General features: G+C 35.7%; 1 protein-coding gene across 1 annotated transcript in view; it reads right to left on the bottom strand.

The window, feature by feature from the left end:
* Positions 1-306: 306 nt before the first annotated feature.
* LOC127841510 (uncharacterized) overlaps positions 307-20,127 on the bottom strand; it is a 113,977-nt gene continuing 94,156 nt past the window's right edge. Inside the window, exons 15-18 of the mRNA XM_052370381.1 lie at positions 18,314-18,380; positions 17,070-17,763; positions 6,065-6,574; positions 307-630 (exon numbers count right to left, since the gene is read on the bottom strand). Coding sequence (XP_052226341.1) covers positions 461-630; positions 6,065-6,574; positions 17,070-17,763; positions 18,314-18,380 — 1,441 coding nt within the window. The 3' untranslated portion in view covers positions 307-460. The remainder of the gene's footprint in view (positions 631-6,064; positions 6,575-17,069; positions 17,764-18,313; positions 18,381-20,127) is intronic.

Raw genomic sequence — 20,127 nt, 5'->3', positions numbered from 1 at the left:
CACGTGACCCAAATTCCAACTAACCTAGAATTGAGTTTCATATACATTCTGACCAAGGTTTATCCAGATTTGATAAAAAAGGGCCTCTAGAGTGGTAACTAGCGAAACGTTTGCGAAACACAACACACACCGCCGTGATTACAATAGCTCACTTTGAGCACTACGTGTGCAGGTGAGCAAAAATATCTCAGTCCCTTATTTAACATAATGACTTTCGCAAATATAATGTGATTGAAATCACAATATTCTACTTACAAAACATGTATATATATATATATATATATATATATATATATATATATATATATTAAATAAATTTAATTGTTTCAATTTTAGAACACATGTTATCCACTTTAACACTGTCTAATTGTATTTGTTATTCCAGTATCAATCACAAAGACCTTTCTTTGTCAAAGCTGAGATATTTGTAAATTCATTCGTTAATGATTGTATAACACAATCATATTTCATTTTCCAACAAGTCATAAAATATTTCTAAATATTCATTATTGCTGCTGATTATATACAGTTTAAGAGAAATAATGTTTTTGCACTTCTTCACAGACCTCAATCCTCTAATCATGGCACCGCATATACGGCGTAGTGGGGGTTTGAATGAGTCTTGATTATCTGCAATAGAGGCAATGCTTATCACTTTAATCACATAAATGAGTGAAACAAGTCAATATGTATGCATAAACTGATACAGAACAAATATCGGGTTAAAGCATTTATGGACATGCATTGCTCAGTAATATTTTTTAATCACACGGTACAATTTAATATATACGTCAACACATACACTACGTCTAGCGCGATTTCTGCCATCCACATCGCATCACCGTGATTCAGCCGAGAGTGGACAATCTCTATCTCACCACGATACACCGTTGAACACGGTGATTTCGCCGTGGCGAATTGCGGTGTCAGTCTCGACGTTATCGGGAAATTGATCTCACGGTGGACCACCGTGATCGCGGTGGACTACCACGGTCTAGGTGGTTCGCGGTGAAATACATGTGCAACAACAACATTATACAAATGTGCGGTCTGCAATATCGAAATGTACATGTGCATTCACATTGCAGATCGTATAATGTTGTTTTTTTAAACTTTGTATGTACATGTATTACATGCACTTCATAATAAAATCAACGAATGTTCAACTCTTTTCTCTCGTGTTTGCCCTCTTTACAGAATCATTGACATGTCTTACATCGAGCGTGACTATAGTTTGCGTTTCATGCTTCAGGTTTTGTTTCAATTGTGTCTGGATGAAGTTTCCCTTGTTGTTCTGAATTAAAGATTTGTTTTTTGTTAACCTTTTCGAAATCCCTTGCTCGTTTGTGTACATATATAGCTCGCCAACAATAACATACATACATGTTACATGTACATGTAATTTGATATCAGACTATTTTTGTGATTTCCTGTTTCTTTTGTAACATGTATTGGATCGAATAAATGTACATGTACAAATTCGAGACATCCGCAGTTAGTATTAAATTCCGCGATATTTTAATATCATAGTCATGCGAAAAGATCAGTTGTAATGTTGGTGAGTGACTATTTGTGTACCTGTTCTTTGTTCAATAACAAGTTCATTTTGAAACATAAACTGTATGTAAAATAACGTAAAATAGAAATCGTAATATTATGGTAATTATCGATTTACTTATTGTGTTACAATAATGTTGTGCATTGAGCAAATTCAATGTATATCAAATATATAAAGTATCGATAAGAAGTGTTGTTAAGAAATCGCGGTGAATTTAACGAGTCATAATTTCACATTTAGCTTTTTAAAAACTGGTTTACTCTTTTTTTCAGATACGACCAAGAATATGGTTTTCGGAAAATAATGAACATAGTAACAACGCTGACGAGTTTTTTTATTATTAATATTATAAACATGCATTTAAATACTGATTATGTTATAAATATGTTTTTGTTAAACATGTATATGTATGTCTATTTATTGTACATGTGCCGTATTACACTTCGAATAAAACGCTTGTTTTCTTACGAAATAATGATGGAGAATGTGATGTCTACATCCATTTACTATATCGAATAAAATGGAGAATTTGATGTCTACATGAACTTACTATATTAAATAAAATGGAGAATTTGTTGTTTACATTTATATACACATAAAAGAACAGATGGTATTTCAACGCATCTTCTCACTTCTGTCGGTATTTTCTATTACAATCAAAACAAATATTCACACTCTCATCTACTCGATAAGACGGCGATAAAACATTTGATATAAATAGGTTAATTGATTAATAAAGAAACTCTAATTTGACATTCACAGAAACTAACTACCAATTAACAGATCTTTTATAATAAATAAAGTAATTATCAACTCTACATGGGAGTCACTAAAATAGTCAGAATCAAATTTCACGTAACATGTTGATATGTAAGTGTTGGCAAGCTATACGTGCGAGAAAGCATTTCCGAAATTTTAACAAAAACAAAAAATTCTTTAAATAAACAACAAGTAAATGTTCACGCAGAAACTGTAGAAACAAAACATAAAGTACATCATGCTCGATGTACGACATGTCAAAGGATTCTGGAACGAGGGTAAACAATAGAAATAATGACGATTGTTAACAATCAAGTTACAATGTATACAAATGTGCATACAAATGTAACAAAACATTCTAGAACTTTGCAAAAATTATACGGTGTGCAATATGGAAATATACATGTTCATTCACATTATCTGTATTCAACGCGAACCACCGAGGCCGCGGTGGTTCACCGCGATCACGGTGGTCCACCGTGAGATCGATTTCCCGATAACGCCCGTGGTGTTCAGCCACTGTCGACGCGATCTATCATGATGGAAACACCTTCCGATCGCGGTGATTTTCCACGCTCACGAAAAATTGTCCACGGTGGGAGTGTGGTGGATGGCAGAAATCGCGCTAGACGTAGTGTATGATAACAAAAGAAAACTTTCGCAAAAATAATCCATCAAATAATTGTTTTGCGGTTAATATTGGAAAAGTTCAAATTAGTTTCAAAAATGTTATCTTCATTCTAAAAGAGTGGACTTGACCAGGGTCTTCACCGTAACACAATGTAATGAACGTCAATTTTGTAATGCTATTTAAATATTCATCTGAATTGTAAAAAGCTACAATGAACACACAGTGTTTAGTGTGAAACTCTTATGACAAGTGTGGCGTAATACACTAACTCTTACATGTAGCATCTTTAAGGTCTATTTTGTCAAGACAGTTGAACAACCATTCATACTGGACAAAGTTATGTCATCAATTGATTGTTCACTGTCAAATTTGAATATATACCTAAGGACAAGGTCCTATAATTGACACTCACAATGCTTGTCATTCCTAACATTCATAAAGAACACATTAATGCTATGAAACAAAGCAATCGATGGCAATTTCCTTACACTTGACAATTGATCTTGATAGTGACCGTGACCTTGTACAAAGGCCGCTGGTTATTTCGCGTGAGATGCTGTCTGATATTTTTCAGTTCTGCCAGTTTTTTGAGTGCTATGTTTTGAACATTATTTAAATTGAATTATGATATTAACTTTTAACTTCTGATTCTTTACCGCGACTTTCTGACCCTCAATGTTAAACCTTCTGACAAATTATCTACATAGAGGATAATAGGTTAGTGTTGATTATAGATCAGGTTTATCCTGCGAGGCTTAGAATACAAAAAGCACGAGCCTTGTTAATTATATATTAATCCCACTTTTTATTCAGAAAACCTTTATATTTAAACAAAACTGGATATTTTCGCTTGATTTATGACGTCATTTTGTCGAAAAAATGACGTCATGTCGTGCCGTTGATTATAGCAGAAATTTAATCAACGGGGCTTTAATCAACCGAATTCGCTGTAAAAGTGGGATAAAAATAAATATAAAGTTGATACACTTATTCTCGGGACAAAGTGTTCAGCAGTGAAAGGTAATATTTAATTTTTTTAACTTAAATTCTGACCCGACCCTTTGACGTATGACGTATGAACCAGGTTTTTGTGCGCCATAATTCGGTTCATTGTGCTTATAATTTACGACATAGGATTTGAAAGTCAATGCATGTTGGATAAAACAAAAAAAAGCATGAATGTTGATGTTTGACCTTATACTTTGAAATTAATTTTCGAACTAGGGCCCCATGATTCTCTGCCTCATTGTGCTACTTATTTCAGCTCAGTTACTGCACACATGCATGTAATTATGCTCAAGACAAATACCGGGTATATACCCCCCAAAATATGGCTGTTTAGCAAACAAGCGTATAAAAATGGCACAATAAAATTAAATACAAGGAAATAGTGGTGTGGGTTTCATTCGCTCGGGAAGATTGAGGTCAGTCAGTGCCTCCGTAGCTCAGTGTATAATGCGCTTGCGTTGAAATCCAGAGGTCCCGGGTTCGATCCCGGGTCGGGGCACATACATGCCAGTCATGTTTCAGCGAAATGCTGACTGACAAATAAAGACTTAGCCCGGCATTAAGACGTTATTATTATTAGTATATATTATTATTATTATAGTTAAACAACTAACACTTTTCCAAGGAAACTTTTTTTTCAAATGCTAAATTCACACACTTACGCAAGTAAATTTCATTCGCCTTGAACTTGAATAAGCGGTAGGGAGAGAAATCACTATATGTATACATTTAATAACAACAAACATTATGCACAAGTTTCTAACAGTTAAACTAAACAAGGCTAAACGTGAAACAATATTAATGACCGATTACAATCTATGTGTTGACATTGACCTTTCACCCAGGATCATAAACATAGTGGCTCCACTAAGTAAGTTCTTTCAACGTTTTAGCTATTAATCTAATTGTTATAATTGTGAAGACCCAAAAAAATGCACAGAAGCCTTCATATTTTGGATATGAAATTAAAACAAAAGGGCGTGATAGGTCCAAAGTCGCTCACCTGAGATATACATGAAAACGAACTGTTCTGTGCAGCCCAAGATATTAGAACAAATGTTCAGACCATGTTTCATGAATAATGATCCTTAATTGTAACTTTTAGAGTGCTAACAAGGTTTTACTATAGCCATATTAGTCAATACCCTGCCCATTGGCGGCCATGCATTTCCACAGATCAGAACCATTTGCAAACTCGCCCAAGATATCATAGGACAAATCTTCTGGCCAAGTTTCATGAAGATTGGACAATAAATAAGGCCTCTAAATGATAACAAGGTTTTACTATAGCCGTATATATAGCCATATAAGAAAAATGCCCCGATCCATGGCGACAATGTTTTTCAAGCAACCGGAACCATTTTCAAACTTGTCCAGTATATAATTGGGACAAATCTTCTGACCAAGTTCGATGATGATCGGACAATAAATGTGGCCTTTTAAGTGTTTACAACGTTTAACTATGGCCATAAAAGGAAAAATACTCCGTCACCTGACGGACATGTTTTACAATCAACCGGAACCATTTTCGAACTTGTCCAAAATATCATTGGTACAAATCTTCTGACCTAATTTCATGGGGATCGGAACATAAATGTGGCCTCTAGAGTGTAAACAAGGCATATGCTTACACCACGGGACGCACAACAGACAAAAGGCAATCACAAAAGCTCACCATACGCACAATGCGCTCAGGTGAGCTAAAAATGCAAGAAATAATTGAAAATAAAGAATCGCATGCATTATGCGCCATACAACTCAAGCCATTCTGAAAATGTTTGACGAAAAACCGGATGTAGAATGTATGATGAGCTTCGTAAGGAAGATTGAAGGACGCACTTAAACGACGGATTTACGCCTACCATTTCCATAGTCCTACGCCTTTTTGCTGGGGATCAGAAATACCTTTATAAATATGCAGCAAGAGTAATGAATCTTTCTTTACGCACTGCCTGTCAATGAGATATATTTTCTTATAAGTTTCAGGCTGATTATGTTTTCAAGATTCCTTCTGGACAATAAACTTTTGTTTTATGCAGGGAGGGTACGTAAAAAAAATAAAGAATTAACCAAAAGCAAAGATTATGCGCACACATTCAAGTTCTTACCTTTTTCACAAAATAATGGTAAAGCAACAGAATTCCACTTCCTGTCATTGATCTCCTGCATCAATTGTTCTGTTTTGCAAAATATTTCTGTCTCAAACTGTGTAATGTCTCTATTGTCTATTGGGGTCCAGACTGGCATGTTGAAATGAATAATGAATTTGCTGTGAAATTTATCCAATTTATCAATTTTCAATAAATTTTCGTCACCGGCAGGTTTTACAAGTAGGTTTTCTTGATTTCTTTCAGTATATACAACTTTGGCGTCGATAGGTGTTTGCATGGTCATCGGTTTAAGGAAGACTTGAATCTTACCGAATGCTACACCAAAGTAGGTTGGTATTTTTCGTATTTTGGCATCACAAGTGGATTGGATCTTAAACGACTCTGATGTTTTCTGGGGTAAAATTACAATAGTTATGTGCGTGACAAGCCTCCTCTTCTCCTTGAGACAATGATGAATAGCTCTGCTGATTTGTTCTGAACTCAGTTGTGCACTTAGAGCTCCGCTACCTGAAAAATATACAGGAAATCATATTAATTGCCAAAATAATTGAAGAAAGTCGTAAAGCTATAAGAGGCTCAAAAATATATATCTGGAGGCTGTGGTGTAAGAGAAATAAATCAGATTAAATAAACCACGAATAACCTAAATATATGTCAGCCATGTCGTTTGTTTCCTAAACATATGCAACCGACAGAAGGGAATATGATTAAGCACACTTAGCCATCTAGGTTAGGTCCCTGCGTATGTTACTTAAACTATCACAGTTGAGAAAGCAATGTGGTGTAAATGAAAAAGAATATCAACATACAAATTCATTGTGTTGAGTTCATGTGATAACCAACTTGTTCAAATGTGTTTATATTTTCGGGCAGAAATGTTACCTCTTTTTATTACCAGGGTCATAGACATTTCTATGTACATTCAATGGTCAGCGAATTCTAGATTCTACATACATGCATAAAGACTCTATGTAATAAAGATTCATTAACAATCAAAATAAACGAGTACTTCTTTAAAAATAACCGATAAGAATTTAGTGTTCCTTGAAGCAATATCTTATATTTCAACGCTAGATGGCATCTGGTAACATACATTTAACGAGATACAAAATGAAGGTTTTTATTGTTTTGTGGAACAATATATTCCATTTGAATTTCCAGCGACGATATCCGAACATTTTCAAGCGAACGTGAGATTGGCTTCCGGCAGCGTCGGAAGTTTGACGAAGTTCTCATGAATAATCATAATGTTATTAATTAATGGAGCTCAAAAGAGAACGTCATGCTCTTAGCAATTCAGCCAAAAAAATTAACTTCGTCAAGGAAAGAATGGAATTTTCCCATGATTTTGAAGTTACCCGTTATCTTTTATAATAGCGCGCGGACCTAACAGAAAGCACGGAGAAGTGCGCTCCAAATTATGCAAATTAATGCAAACCGAAAAAAATTGATTTTGACTAGATATCATCCGTTAAACAAAAAAGATGACATCCTGAAACTTAGATGGTAAAAGGTTGCAGAATGTTTGTAGTTTAACGTTTTAACAACAATGTTCTTTGTTGAAGGGTCTTCCTATTGTTATTAACCTTCGTATGGCACTTTTTTTTGTCGGAAGTTTTTATATAGCATATCTATTACTCTCATAGTATCGGCCCTCCTCACAGTATCGAGCCTTTAACGATAAACCTTCAAGAAATGCTAGAAACTTAATGTTTTTTTCAATTTTTAGAAGTTGTAATTTATCTGATGGTTATCCATGACTATAACGACGATCATTCTCATGATTCCGGTGTTCGTTGGAAAGAAGGTCATTTATTCCAGGGTGATGCTATGTTTATTAAGTACGTAACACACAATTATGTTAGTTTGTTTATGGATTAATAGTAGCTTTATCAAATGTGTTATATGCCGCTTATTTGTAAATAAAATGTAAAAAATATTTTAAAAACAAAATGAGCAAGAGTTTCGTTTTTTCTATTAAGTTTCTTTTTCAAGAACAAGCACATGCGCATAGTAACAAATCGTAGCAACCAATCAGAAGGGCCGATTCTATGAGACGATTGAACATGAAACAGATTACTACAGGGAGATAAGTCTAGCCAGTATTTTGTCCAAAACATTGCCGATTTAAATGCAGTTTTCGTTGTTATGTCCAAGGGTACACATTTAATTATAGATTGACATATAACACATACGTGTTTTTGTATTTGTTCGCTTCCAAAATTCGTATGTATTCATTTAGAGGGCCGATACTACGGATAGACATGCTAATAGTATTGGGCAGTAGCTATGGATCTTTAAGGTCTATAACAAGAGTTACACTGTTTTCTGTTATTGTTGTTTTCCCGGATGTTCACACATTTGCAATACACAGGTAGACAAAAGGACTTGTTACACATATGGATAACAGCACGTGTTTAGTAAATAAATCAAAAAGAAATTAAAAAAAACAACATTAAATATTAGTTCAAATAGATCATATTTAGTGCCAATATAGTTTATTTTTACATTTATTTGCATCTTCAAAAAATACGCATTAGTCATTAGATTCAAAGGTTAGATGGTCTGAAGATCGAAACACTGACAATTTGACACAACAAAGCTATGCATTAGCCGTATTATTTCTTGCAGAAGGACTTCAATTAATTACAATTATAATAATACACCTTATTATAAAATTATAATTTTCAAAAGTATAGGTACGCAAGTGTGATAAAAAACAAGAGGGCCATGATGGCCCTGTATCGCTACACTGTTTTTTCTTTGCAAAAAAACGTGCAATGCGCATGGGTTGAAATGTACTCAAGCATGTGACTTTCTCTTTCTATCTAGGGTAGAAATCATTGTGATAAAAGGAGAAATTGCTCATCAACCCACACATCCCAAAGACCAAAAGGCCTGAGAATATTATGATAATCTAAAGATTATTTCCTTATATTTATAAATGTATTTAATTAAGTAATACATTTGACTTCTAAGATCAATTCATAACTTATATTAAGAAAATTATAAAATGGTCAGAAATATATATGGATTGTTGAGCAATTTACAATCATATCCACAATTCATGAGTCACGATTCACAAATGGAACAATGAATCATTAGTTATTAAAAAGCAGCATATACGATAGTTAAAAACATTGCACTTCATTAATTTCAAAACCTTCTCTTGGATACAAAGTTTGAGTTTACCGTGCAGTATCATATATTGACTTTTCTTGAAATAATTATGTTCATGGAAGTTGTGTTTTTAAAATCAATAATATATTATTAAACTGGTTTAAACACTACAAAAAAGACATGAAATTAACATGTCATACAAAATATTTTCATACGGATATATGGTCACTTTCGACATATTTAAATAAAACCCGACTTTTTTCAGTTTGTAAGAAAAACGTTCATAACACATGTTCTTACTTCAACGCCTTTGTAAGCAGTCACCATCTGACCTAAAATGGCACTACATGACAGGGTTTTATCTCATGTTTTCAAGATGTTGATGTTGTTGTTGGTCACAGCCAAACGGCCGCAGTAATCTCCACTGGTAAACGTCATATGTTCAGTTTTGTGAGCCCCGGGGCCGGGTCAAATTTGAGCCCAGGGGAATAATTTGAACAAATTTGGTAGAGGACTATTAGACATCACTACATACCAAATTTAGTAGCCCTAGGCTCTATAATTAAGAACAAGAAGATTTTTAAAGTTTGCACACAATAAGCCTTATTTAAGCATATGTTCATTTTTGTGACCCCTGGGGCAAGGTCAAATTTGTTTCCAGGGGCATAATTTGAACAAACTAAGTAGAGAACTATTATATGTCACTACCTACCGAATTTGGTAGAAATAGGCCCAATGGTTATGGACAAGAAGATTTGTATAGTTTGCACAAAATGGGCCCAATATAAGCATATGTTCAATTTTGTGACCCCTGGGGAACGGTCAAATTTGATCCCAGGGGCTTAATTTGAACAAACTTGGTAGAGGACTATAAGATGTCGCTACATACCAAATTTGGTAGCCCTATGCCAAACGGTTATGGACAAGAAGATTTTTAAAGTTTGCACAAAATAGGCCTTATATAAGCAAATTTTCGATTTTTTGACCCCCCATGGCAGGGTCCAATTTGACCCCAGGGGCATAATTTGAACAAACTTGGTAGAGGACTATTAGATGTCACTACATACCAAATTTGGTAGCCCTAGGCCCAATGGTTATGGACGTAAAGATTTTTAAAGTTTTCACAAAATAGGCCTTATATAAGCAAATTTGCAATTTTTTTACCCCCCCCCCACCCCCCCCCCCCCCGAGGCAGGGTCAAATTTGACCCCAGGGGCATAATTTGAACAAACTTGGTAGAGGGCTATAAGATGTCACTACATAGCAAATTTGGTAGCCATTTGCCCAATGGTTATGGACAGTTAGATTTTTTAAGTTTTCACAAAATAGGCCTTATATAAGCAAATGTTCAAATTTTTGACCCCCCGGGGCAGGGTCAAATTTGACCCCAGGGGCATAATTTGAACAAACTTGGTAGAGGACTATAAGAAGTCACTACATAGCAAATTTGGTAGCCCTAGGACCAATGGTTATGGACAAGAAGATTTTTAAAGTTTGCACAAAATAGGCCTTATATAAGCAAATTTTTAATTTTTTAACCCCCCGGGGCAGGGTCAAATTTGACCCCAGGGGCATTATTTGAACAAACTTGGTAGAGGACTATAAGATGTCACTACATAGCAAATTTAGTAGCCCTTTGCCCAATGGTTATGGACAGTTAGATTTTTTAAGTTTTCACAAAATAGGCCTTATATAAGCAAATGTTCAAATTTTTGACCCCCCGGGGCAGGGTCAAATTTGATCCCAGGGGCATAATTTGAACAAACTTGGTAGAGGACTATAAGATGTCGCTACATACCAAATTTGGTAGCCCTATGCCAAACGGTTATGGACAAGAAGATTTTTAAAGTTTGCACAAAATAGGCCTTATATAAGCAAATTTTCGATTTTTTAACCCCCATGGCAGGGTCCAATTTGACCCCAGGGGCATAATTTGAACAAACTTGGTAGAGGACTATTAGATGTCACTACATACCAAATTTGGTAGCCCTAGGCCCAATGGTTATGGACGTAAAGATTTTTAAAGTTTTCACAAAATAGGCCTTATATAAGCAAATTTGCAATTTTTTTACCCCCCCCCCCCCCCCCGAGGCAGGGTCAAATTTGACCCCAGGGGCATAATTTGAACAAACTTGGTAGAGGGCTATAAGATGTCACTACATAGCAAATTTGGTAGCCCTTTGCCCAATGGTTATGGACAGTTAGACTTTTTAAGTTTTCACAAAATAGGCCTTATATAAGCAAATGTTCAAATTTTTGACCCCCCGGGGCAGGGTCAAATTTGACCCCAGGGGCATAATTTGAACAAACTTGGTAGAGGACTATAAGAAGTCACTACATAGCAAATTTGGTAGCCCTAGGACCAATGGTTATGGACAAGAAGATTTTTAAAGTTTGCACAAAATAGGCCTTATATAAGCAAATTTTTAATTTTTTAACCCCCCGGGGCAGGGTCAAATTTGACCCCAAGGGCATTATTTGAACAAACTTGGTAGAGGACTATAAGATGTCACTACATAGCAAATTTGGTAGCCCTTTGCCCAATGGTTATGGACAGTTAGATTTTTTAAGTTTTCACAAAATAGGCCTTTTATAAGCAAATGTTCAAATTTTTGACCCCCCGGGGCAGGGTCAAATTTGATCCCAGGGGCATAATTTGAACAAACTTGGTAGAGGACTATAAGAAGTCACTACATAGCAAATTTGGTAGCCCTAGGACCAATGGTTATGGACAAGAAGATTTTTAAAGTTTGCACAAAATAGGCCTTATATAAGCAAATTTTTAATTTTTGACCCCCCGGGGCAGGGTCAAATTTGATCCCAGGGGCATAATTTGAACAAACTTGGTAGAGGACTATAAGAAGTCACTACATAGCAAATTTGGTAGCCCTAGGACCAATGGTTATGGACAAGAAGATTTTTAAAGTTTGCACAAAATAGGCCTTATATAAGCAAATTTTTAATTTTTTAACCCCCCGGGGCAGGGTCAAATTTGACCCCAGGGGCATTATTTGAACAAACTTGGTAGAGGACTATAAGATGTCACTACATAGCAAATTTGGTAGCTCTAGGCCCAATGGTTATGGACAAGAAGATTTTTAAAGTTTGCACAAAATAGGCCTTATATAAGCAAATTTTCAATTTTTTAACCCCCCGGGGCAGGGTCAAATTTGACCCCAGGGGCATAATTTGAACAAACTTGGTAGAGGACTATATGATGTCACTACATAGCAAATTTGGTAGCCCTAGGCACAATGGTTATGGACAAGAAGATTTTAAAAGTTTGCACAAAATAGGCCTTATATAAGCAAATTTTCAATTTTTTAACCCCCCGGGGCAGGGTCAAATTTGACTCCAGGGGCATAATTTGAACAAATTTGAAAGAGGTTCACCACATGAACATTCCTGAGAAATTTCATCAGAATTGGACCAGTAGTTTAGGAGAAGAAGATGTTTAAAGAAAAAGTTAACGCACGCACGCACGCACTGACGCACACACGACGGACACAGGACCATGACATAAGCCCCGCTGGCCTTTGGCCAGTGGAGCTAAAAAATAAGTGATAGAAAGTGTAATGGGTTCATTGAAAGCAAATGTGTACAGTGTACAACGTAGTCCTGTTACAAGAGATGTGTTTGTCAGAAACACAATGCCCCCTTCTGCGCCGCTTTGAAGCCATATATTTCACCTTTGACCTTGAAGGATGACCTTGACCTTTCACCACTCAAAATGTGCAGCTTCATGAGATACACATGCATGTCAAATATCAAGTTGCTATCTTCAATATTGCACAAGTTATGACCAATGTTTAAGTTTTCGGACGGACGGACTGACGCCATATATTCGACCTTTGACCTTGAAGGACGACCTTTACCATGACCTTTCACCACTCAAAATGTGCAGCTACATGAGGTAAACATGCATGCCAAATATCAAGTTGCTATCTTCAATATTGCAAAAAGTATGACCAATGTTTAAGTTTTAGGACGGGCGGAAAGACGCCATATATTTTACCTTTGACCTTGAAGGACGACCTTGACCTTTCACCACTCAAAATGTGCAGCTCCATGAGATACGCATGCATGCCAAATATCAAGTTGCTATCTTCAATATTTGCAAAAGTAATGACCAATGTTTAAGTTTTCTGACGGACGGAAAGACGCCATATATTTGACCTTTGAGCTTGAAGGACGACCTTGAACTTTCACCACTCAAAATGTGCAGCTCCATGAGATACACATGCATGCCAAATATCAAGTTGCTATCTTCAATATTGCAAAAGTTATGACCAATATTTAAGTTTTCAGACGGACGGACGGACAGACTGACGGACAGTTCAAGATAAAAAGCGAAGTGCATGACAGTATTTAAATGTTATGGTCATTTTCATTTAAATTGGATCAGTTTTGTGCAGTGAATAGCGTTATTGTGGAATATTAACATTCAACTGAAAAACACAACTTTACATGATGCAAATTGAACAGTGTATTTATGTATATTGAAAAGTCTAAACAAGATCAGATCAAAATATGATAATCGGTTTGTGCTGAACAATCGGCAATTAATCATCGGAATACAAAGGCTTACACGATTTTACGATTGATGCACACTATCAAATCAAAACAATTAAAATGTATTAAAATTAAATATTCATTTAATGCGCGAAAGTGTAAGTTTTCCAAGAAAATACCATTATGATTACACATGTAGTTATTTGTGTACGATAACCTGATACCGAGCGTCTCCTAGCTGATATCGATCATTTTGTTTACAGTAAGAACGGGGCTCTCACGCAAGCGCTCCAAGTAATTTATTTACTAATATTACTACGCTTGAACATAAATACAAACACAACCAAAATGAATATAAACATATTTCCACATATTTTGCAAAGTGAAGCTGACGACTGAACTATCATAGTGGTAACGGAACACTTAAAAACCATAACTTTCACTTTCTCTCGATTTTCAGAAAATGTTGCATGAAATCATCATAGACTCTAGGTACAGTGCACGCACATCGCGTCAGGCGATATACTTGTGTTCAGTGGTAATACCCCCATTAAGATAGAACGATTATTATTATATGTTAAATCTTTTAATAGTTCAGTGAATCACATTTTTTAAGTTTAGTTGGCCTTATGTCTATTGCAATCAAGTGCTCTCACTTTTCAGATATGACGTCTCGATACCTGGCCCCGTGTTCACAAAACGATTTAGCAATCGAAAATTAATTTTAAGTTTTTAACTGACATCGATTTTCATTTTTGCAACTACACTGGAAATCCATTTTCAATGACAAGCAAAATCGATTTTCGATTGCAAACAAGAGATGTGTTTGTCAAAACACAATGCCCACTATTGCGCCGCTTTGAAGCCATTAATTTTGACCTTTGACCTTGAAGGATGACCTTGACATTTCACCACTCAAAATGTGCAGCTCCATGAGATACACATGCATGCCAAATATCAAGTTGCAATCTTCAATATTGCAAAAGTTATGACCAAGGTTAAAGTTTTGGGACACACAAAATGACTGACTGACTGCCTGACTTACTGACACAGTGACAGACAGACAGGCCAAAAACAATAAACCCCTGATCTTTCGATCCGGGGGCATACAAATGTTTTGTGAACACGGGGCCAGGTAAACAACGCGCGTAGTTGATGATTTTGCGTTTGTGTATGGAATTATTTGCATTGTTAAACAGGCTGTAAATAAACAATTTTGACATGGATTTAACGGGAATTAAATACTTCCAGGTAAATCGTTTATTGCCTCATGGTTTGCACCAATTTAGATATTCTTTTACTTGTTTCATTAACAGCTTGATACACGGTAACTGTGGTCCTTATTGTTTCAGTATCCTATGAAAACTTGTAGGCATGTTAAGAAATAAAATCTAAATATAATCGTATTTGATAAAAATAAACTATCACGCTCTATTTCTCTTCTTTGAGTGTGTCTTTCTTTTGCCGACCATAGTAATCCGGATGTAAACACGCAGGTTCGCGTGAATTGGTCGATAGTGTTCGAGAAATATTTCATAAGGATGCACTACAATTTTTTCGGCGTAGCTGTATACGTCAGCTTTTCACCTTACCTGACCTTTGTAACTGTCCAATAAAATTCAAATACAATTTCCCGCGGCTAGGTCAGAATGAATACACTTCATTTATCCCATAGGCTGATTTGAGCATACGACCAGAACATTTGAAACATGTCCCCGTCTTTGTAACACTGTTTCACTGCGTGTAGAGCATGAAACAATTTTATCTCTAATGAAAAAGGCTTAATAGATAGAACAGTTTTACACTCAATCTCGACATCAATACAGTTTGTGCGTGCACCTTATATTTTAAGAGGATTGCCAGCGCGAGAACGTTTGTACTTAAAGGCTATGTTCTCATATTTAGTACTAACTTCCACATTCCTGTCAACATGTTAACATGTAAAAGTATAAAGAGCAGTGGAAGCGAGGCCTCACTTTAATGCATTGCATTTCAACCCGCGAGGTATTGGGTCAATTCGCGGCCAGTGTGTGTGAATGTCAGAGTTTATATACAGGTCATCGCTGCGTCTTCACGACTACCTTATGTGCTGACCGGAGTTCGCGGCCAGTAAAATAATAGTTATATAATAAAACGCTATAGAGTGAACTGGAATTTTCTTTAGACCTGAAAGATGTTAAATGAAGATATCCAGCGATATAATTATGGTATGTCAATAATAGATTCTTAATGTGTTTTCAACGATACCATGATAAATATTATTTTAAATTAATTTAACAAGAAGTATTCCACCATATTGACTAATGTATAGAGCGCGATGATTATCGATACTGTTAATAATTGAATCAAATAGCAATGCCCGACAAACAACTAAAACAGGTTTGTTCGAAGAACGCGCGTATAAATATTTAAAATATGTACGGATACTTCGCGTGTGGTCGGTTTACTCATATGTTTTAATTTCACTTCCATATTTCTTTTGGTTTTCTGTTTTGTATCTATAGGTTTATGACCAGCAATATGTAATAATGTAAAATAAGCCGCGAAAACTCCGCGTAACATCCCGTACTGCGTGTGATGCAGCTAAGAACTGCACAGAAAAAGACATTCACTATCCTTGATCTCATTCATTGAACTCTTTACCATTCATAAACTCCAACCACAATCAACGCTGTATATCTGTTTTAAAGATACAGTATTTCTTGTTTACCATACGCATTGCAATCAGCAAATTATTATAAAAGATGCTTATTTATGTTTCAGTTCAACGAATCAATTTATTTTTATTCGTGGATAGCATTTTAAACATTGTGAAGTAGCCAATACATTGAACCAACCGCTCAATATGCAGTGCGAGGTATTGATAAGCGATATCCATTTTGGTTAAATATCCTTTAATAATTCTCAAGTATAAGGTGAAAACGTAGATTCGTGTGAATGTGGGGAAGATATGTTCTGAGAAGGGGTTGCGATGGTTTGAAGAAAATATTTTAAGTTTGAAGCAATCATGGTGGCAAATGACTTATGTTGACTAAACACAATGGCACACCACTTGTGCTCAGATGAGCCACATAAACATCCGTAGTTCTAAAAACAACAACCACAGTCTGTGGCTTTTTATTAAGACAGTAAAAATTGATTGTGCAGTATATACACAATACGCAAGCCTATATGATACAATAATGATCATACGTTTCAATCAAAGATCTATCAATATAGATCTTTGTTTCAACATAAATAAGTTAGTATCAAAACTCTTTAATAATATTTTTTGTTCAGATTTGCTATTATCATTATATATAAATAGTTTTTGGACAGTTTTAGTGGCACGGACAACTTCTTGCATTCGTATTAACGAAACTAATATTACCTGTACCAACTGCAGGCATGGCAACAGTCGAAAGTCCATAGGCGGCTGCAGTTTCTAAACAGTTGATTATAGCCTTTTCCAACAAGTTTAAAGTGTCCAGATTCACCTGATCAAAATAAGGGATGCGAACGTGGATGACTTTCTTACACTTCAGATTACCCCCATCCGAAACGCGACATTCAGTTACGTACATGGGTCCGTACAGTTCAAGTTTCTTGCATGCTTCTTTATATTTTTGCCCTCCTTTTTCAAACAATTCTTTAGCAACACCAGAAGTCTTATTGATGTACTCGTGTGTTGGTGAAATAATGCAATCTTCTGAACTGTCCGCTATGTTTCCATGGCATACAGTAACTGTAAATTCTCCAAACTCATAGTCATTTATCACATTATCCTTATTGTTTGTTCCACGATTTGATAGCTTATCTGTTTTATGAATAATGTTACCCTCTTTAGTATTTGCATTGGGACGCTTCAATGGTGATGGCGGGTTGGGAAATCCAGTTAACAAATACTGCTCAAATAATGTGACATTTGCAATACTTCCACTCACAATAATTTCTGATGACTCTTGAGGTTTTACAAACACGCTAAACGCCTCTTGTATAGCTGTTAACCATGTTTCTAAGCCGCCACTGCCGCGCAAATACTTAACAATACCGGGGTTGATCTGTGCTGATAGTTCCAATGTTTCCTATATATATATATATATATATATATATATATATATATAAACTTACAATTTTGGTTAATTTTTCGCAAATACACAATATATGAACACTTACTTATTTTTGAGAACACCAATCGAAGTTGATGGGTCCATAAGTCTCCAACACCTCACTTTACTTCATTCCCTAACCAACCATGACACTTCTTAAGTATGAAAAACCACTACCTGTATCTTTTTATTTGAAGACTTTGATGAATTTCCGAGCTTGTGTAAAGGGAACAGTGCAAACATATTTTTTTTTTTTTTAAATACCATAATGAGCCTAAATGCAACAAACAATCAGCTGTTACTTTCGAAAATAGGTAATACATGGTACTAGCTAATCTTTTGAACTGTTGTCATAAGTTTAATTGTGCTTAAAAGGATGTCAAACAACGGCCACCGTGTTAGTGTCAACCATAAATGGCAATTTTAAGAAAACATACTCTATTTTCTGCAGAGATTATCCCCAATAGGACACCGTTTGTGGCAAAACAACAATGAGGATTTAAATAAATAAATTGTAAGATTTTACCACGTTGACATCGTGTTCCTCTGCAGACCCCACTATTTCAAATGATTCATCAACATTCCAGTCAGTTCTATAATCAGAAAACTAAATTAAGCAAGAGCACCGCCTTGCGGGTGCAGACCGCTCATCTATTTTTCTTTTTAAAGGTGTAGGGACCTATCTCAATTTCAATCACAAAGGATGGAGGGGTGGAGTGGAAAGGGGTGTATAGTGTGGGGGTGTGGTCATTTATTACATTATCTTCCAAAAATGCAAAACAAATGCAAAAAAAATATTATTTTTTTTTGGGGGGGGGGATTCTTGGGTGGGATGGTTGGACGGTATTTCAAAAATAAAATAATAAAAATAAATATTTGTGCTTTTTAACCATGTTTGAAAAAAAACAAGAGATGTGTTTGTCAGAAACACAATGCCCCCTATTGCGCCGCTGTGAAATTATTTTTATTTTTTTTATCTTTGACCTTTAAGGATGACCTTGTCCTTGAACTTTCACCACTCAAAATGTGCAGCTTTATGAGAAGGCCGCTTTGAAATTATTTTATTTTTACCTTTGCCCTTGAAGGATGACCTTGACCTTGAAGAATGACCTTGACCTTGAACTTCCACCACTTAAAATGTGCAGCTTCATGATAATGCCGCTTTGAAATTTTGTATTTGTTCTTTGACCTTTGACCTTGAAGGATGACCTTGACCTTGAAGAATGACCTTGAACTTCCACCACTCAAAATGTGCAGCTTTATGAGATGAGAACGCCGCTTTGAATTTTATTTTATTTTTACCTTGAAGGATGACCTTGAAGGATGACCTTGACTTTGAACTTCCACCACTCAAAATGTGCAGCTTCATGAGATACACATGCATGCCAAATATCAAGTTGCTATGTTCAATATAAAAAAAGTTAGTGCCAACGTTAAAGTTTTCGGACAGACAGACGCCAATATATTTGACATTTGACCTTGAAGGATGACCTTCACCTTCGCCACTCAAAATGTTCAGCTCCATGAGATACACATGCATGCCAAATATCAAGTTGCTACATGTATATTCAATTTTGAAAAAGTTATGGCCAATGTTAAAGTTTTCAGATGGACAGACACCATAATTTGACATTTGACCTTGAAGGATGACCTTGACCTGTTAAACTCAAAATGTGCAGCTCCATGAGATACACATGCATGCCAAATATCAAGTTGCTATCTTAAAAAGTGAAAAAGTTATGGCCAATGTTAAAGTTTTTTTCGGACTGACAGACAGACTGACTGATATACTGACGGACAGTTCAACTGCTATATGCCACCCTACTTGGGGCATAAATAAATTTTTTTTGAGGTGGGGTGGGGGAGGGATATAGTGTGAGGGTGGTCATTTATTAGACGATCTTTAATTTAAAAAAAATTAATGGGGGGGATTGAAGGGGAAATTCGGTGGAAAGGCGTGGGGGATGGTTTGGAGTCAAGTGTGGTATGTCAGGTAAGAGTTGTTTTGTCAAAGTATCAATCGAATCTAATCATAAATAAAGAAGTTATGGCAATTTTAGCAAAATTTAATAATTTGACATTGAGAGTCAAGGTCATTCAAAGGTCAAGGTAAAATTCAACTTCCCAGGTACAGTACCCTCATGAAAGCAAAAGCCTTGGTACTTGAGAAGTAAAATGAACCTAAACACAAAATGCAACCATATATTCAAAATTACTAAGTCAAAAAAGGGCCATAATTCGGTAAAAATGACAACCAGAGTTATGCAACTTGTCCTTTACTGTCCCCTTAAGATAGTTTGCGAGTGTTCCAAGTATGAAAGCAATATCTATGATACTGTC

The sequence above is a fragment of the Dreissena polymorpha genome, chromosome 8, assembly GCF_020536995.1.
Source record: "Dreissena polymorpha isolate Duluth1 chromosome 8, UMN_Dpol_1.0, whole genome shotgun sequence".
Classification (NCBI taxonomy): Eukaryota; Metazoa; Mollusca; class Bivalvia; order Myida; family Dreissenidae; genus Dreissena; species Dreissena polymorpha.
The sequence above is the reverse complement of the archived record's forward strand: the minus strand, read 5'-3'. Positions and strand labels throughout refer to the sequence as shown.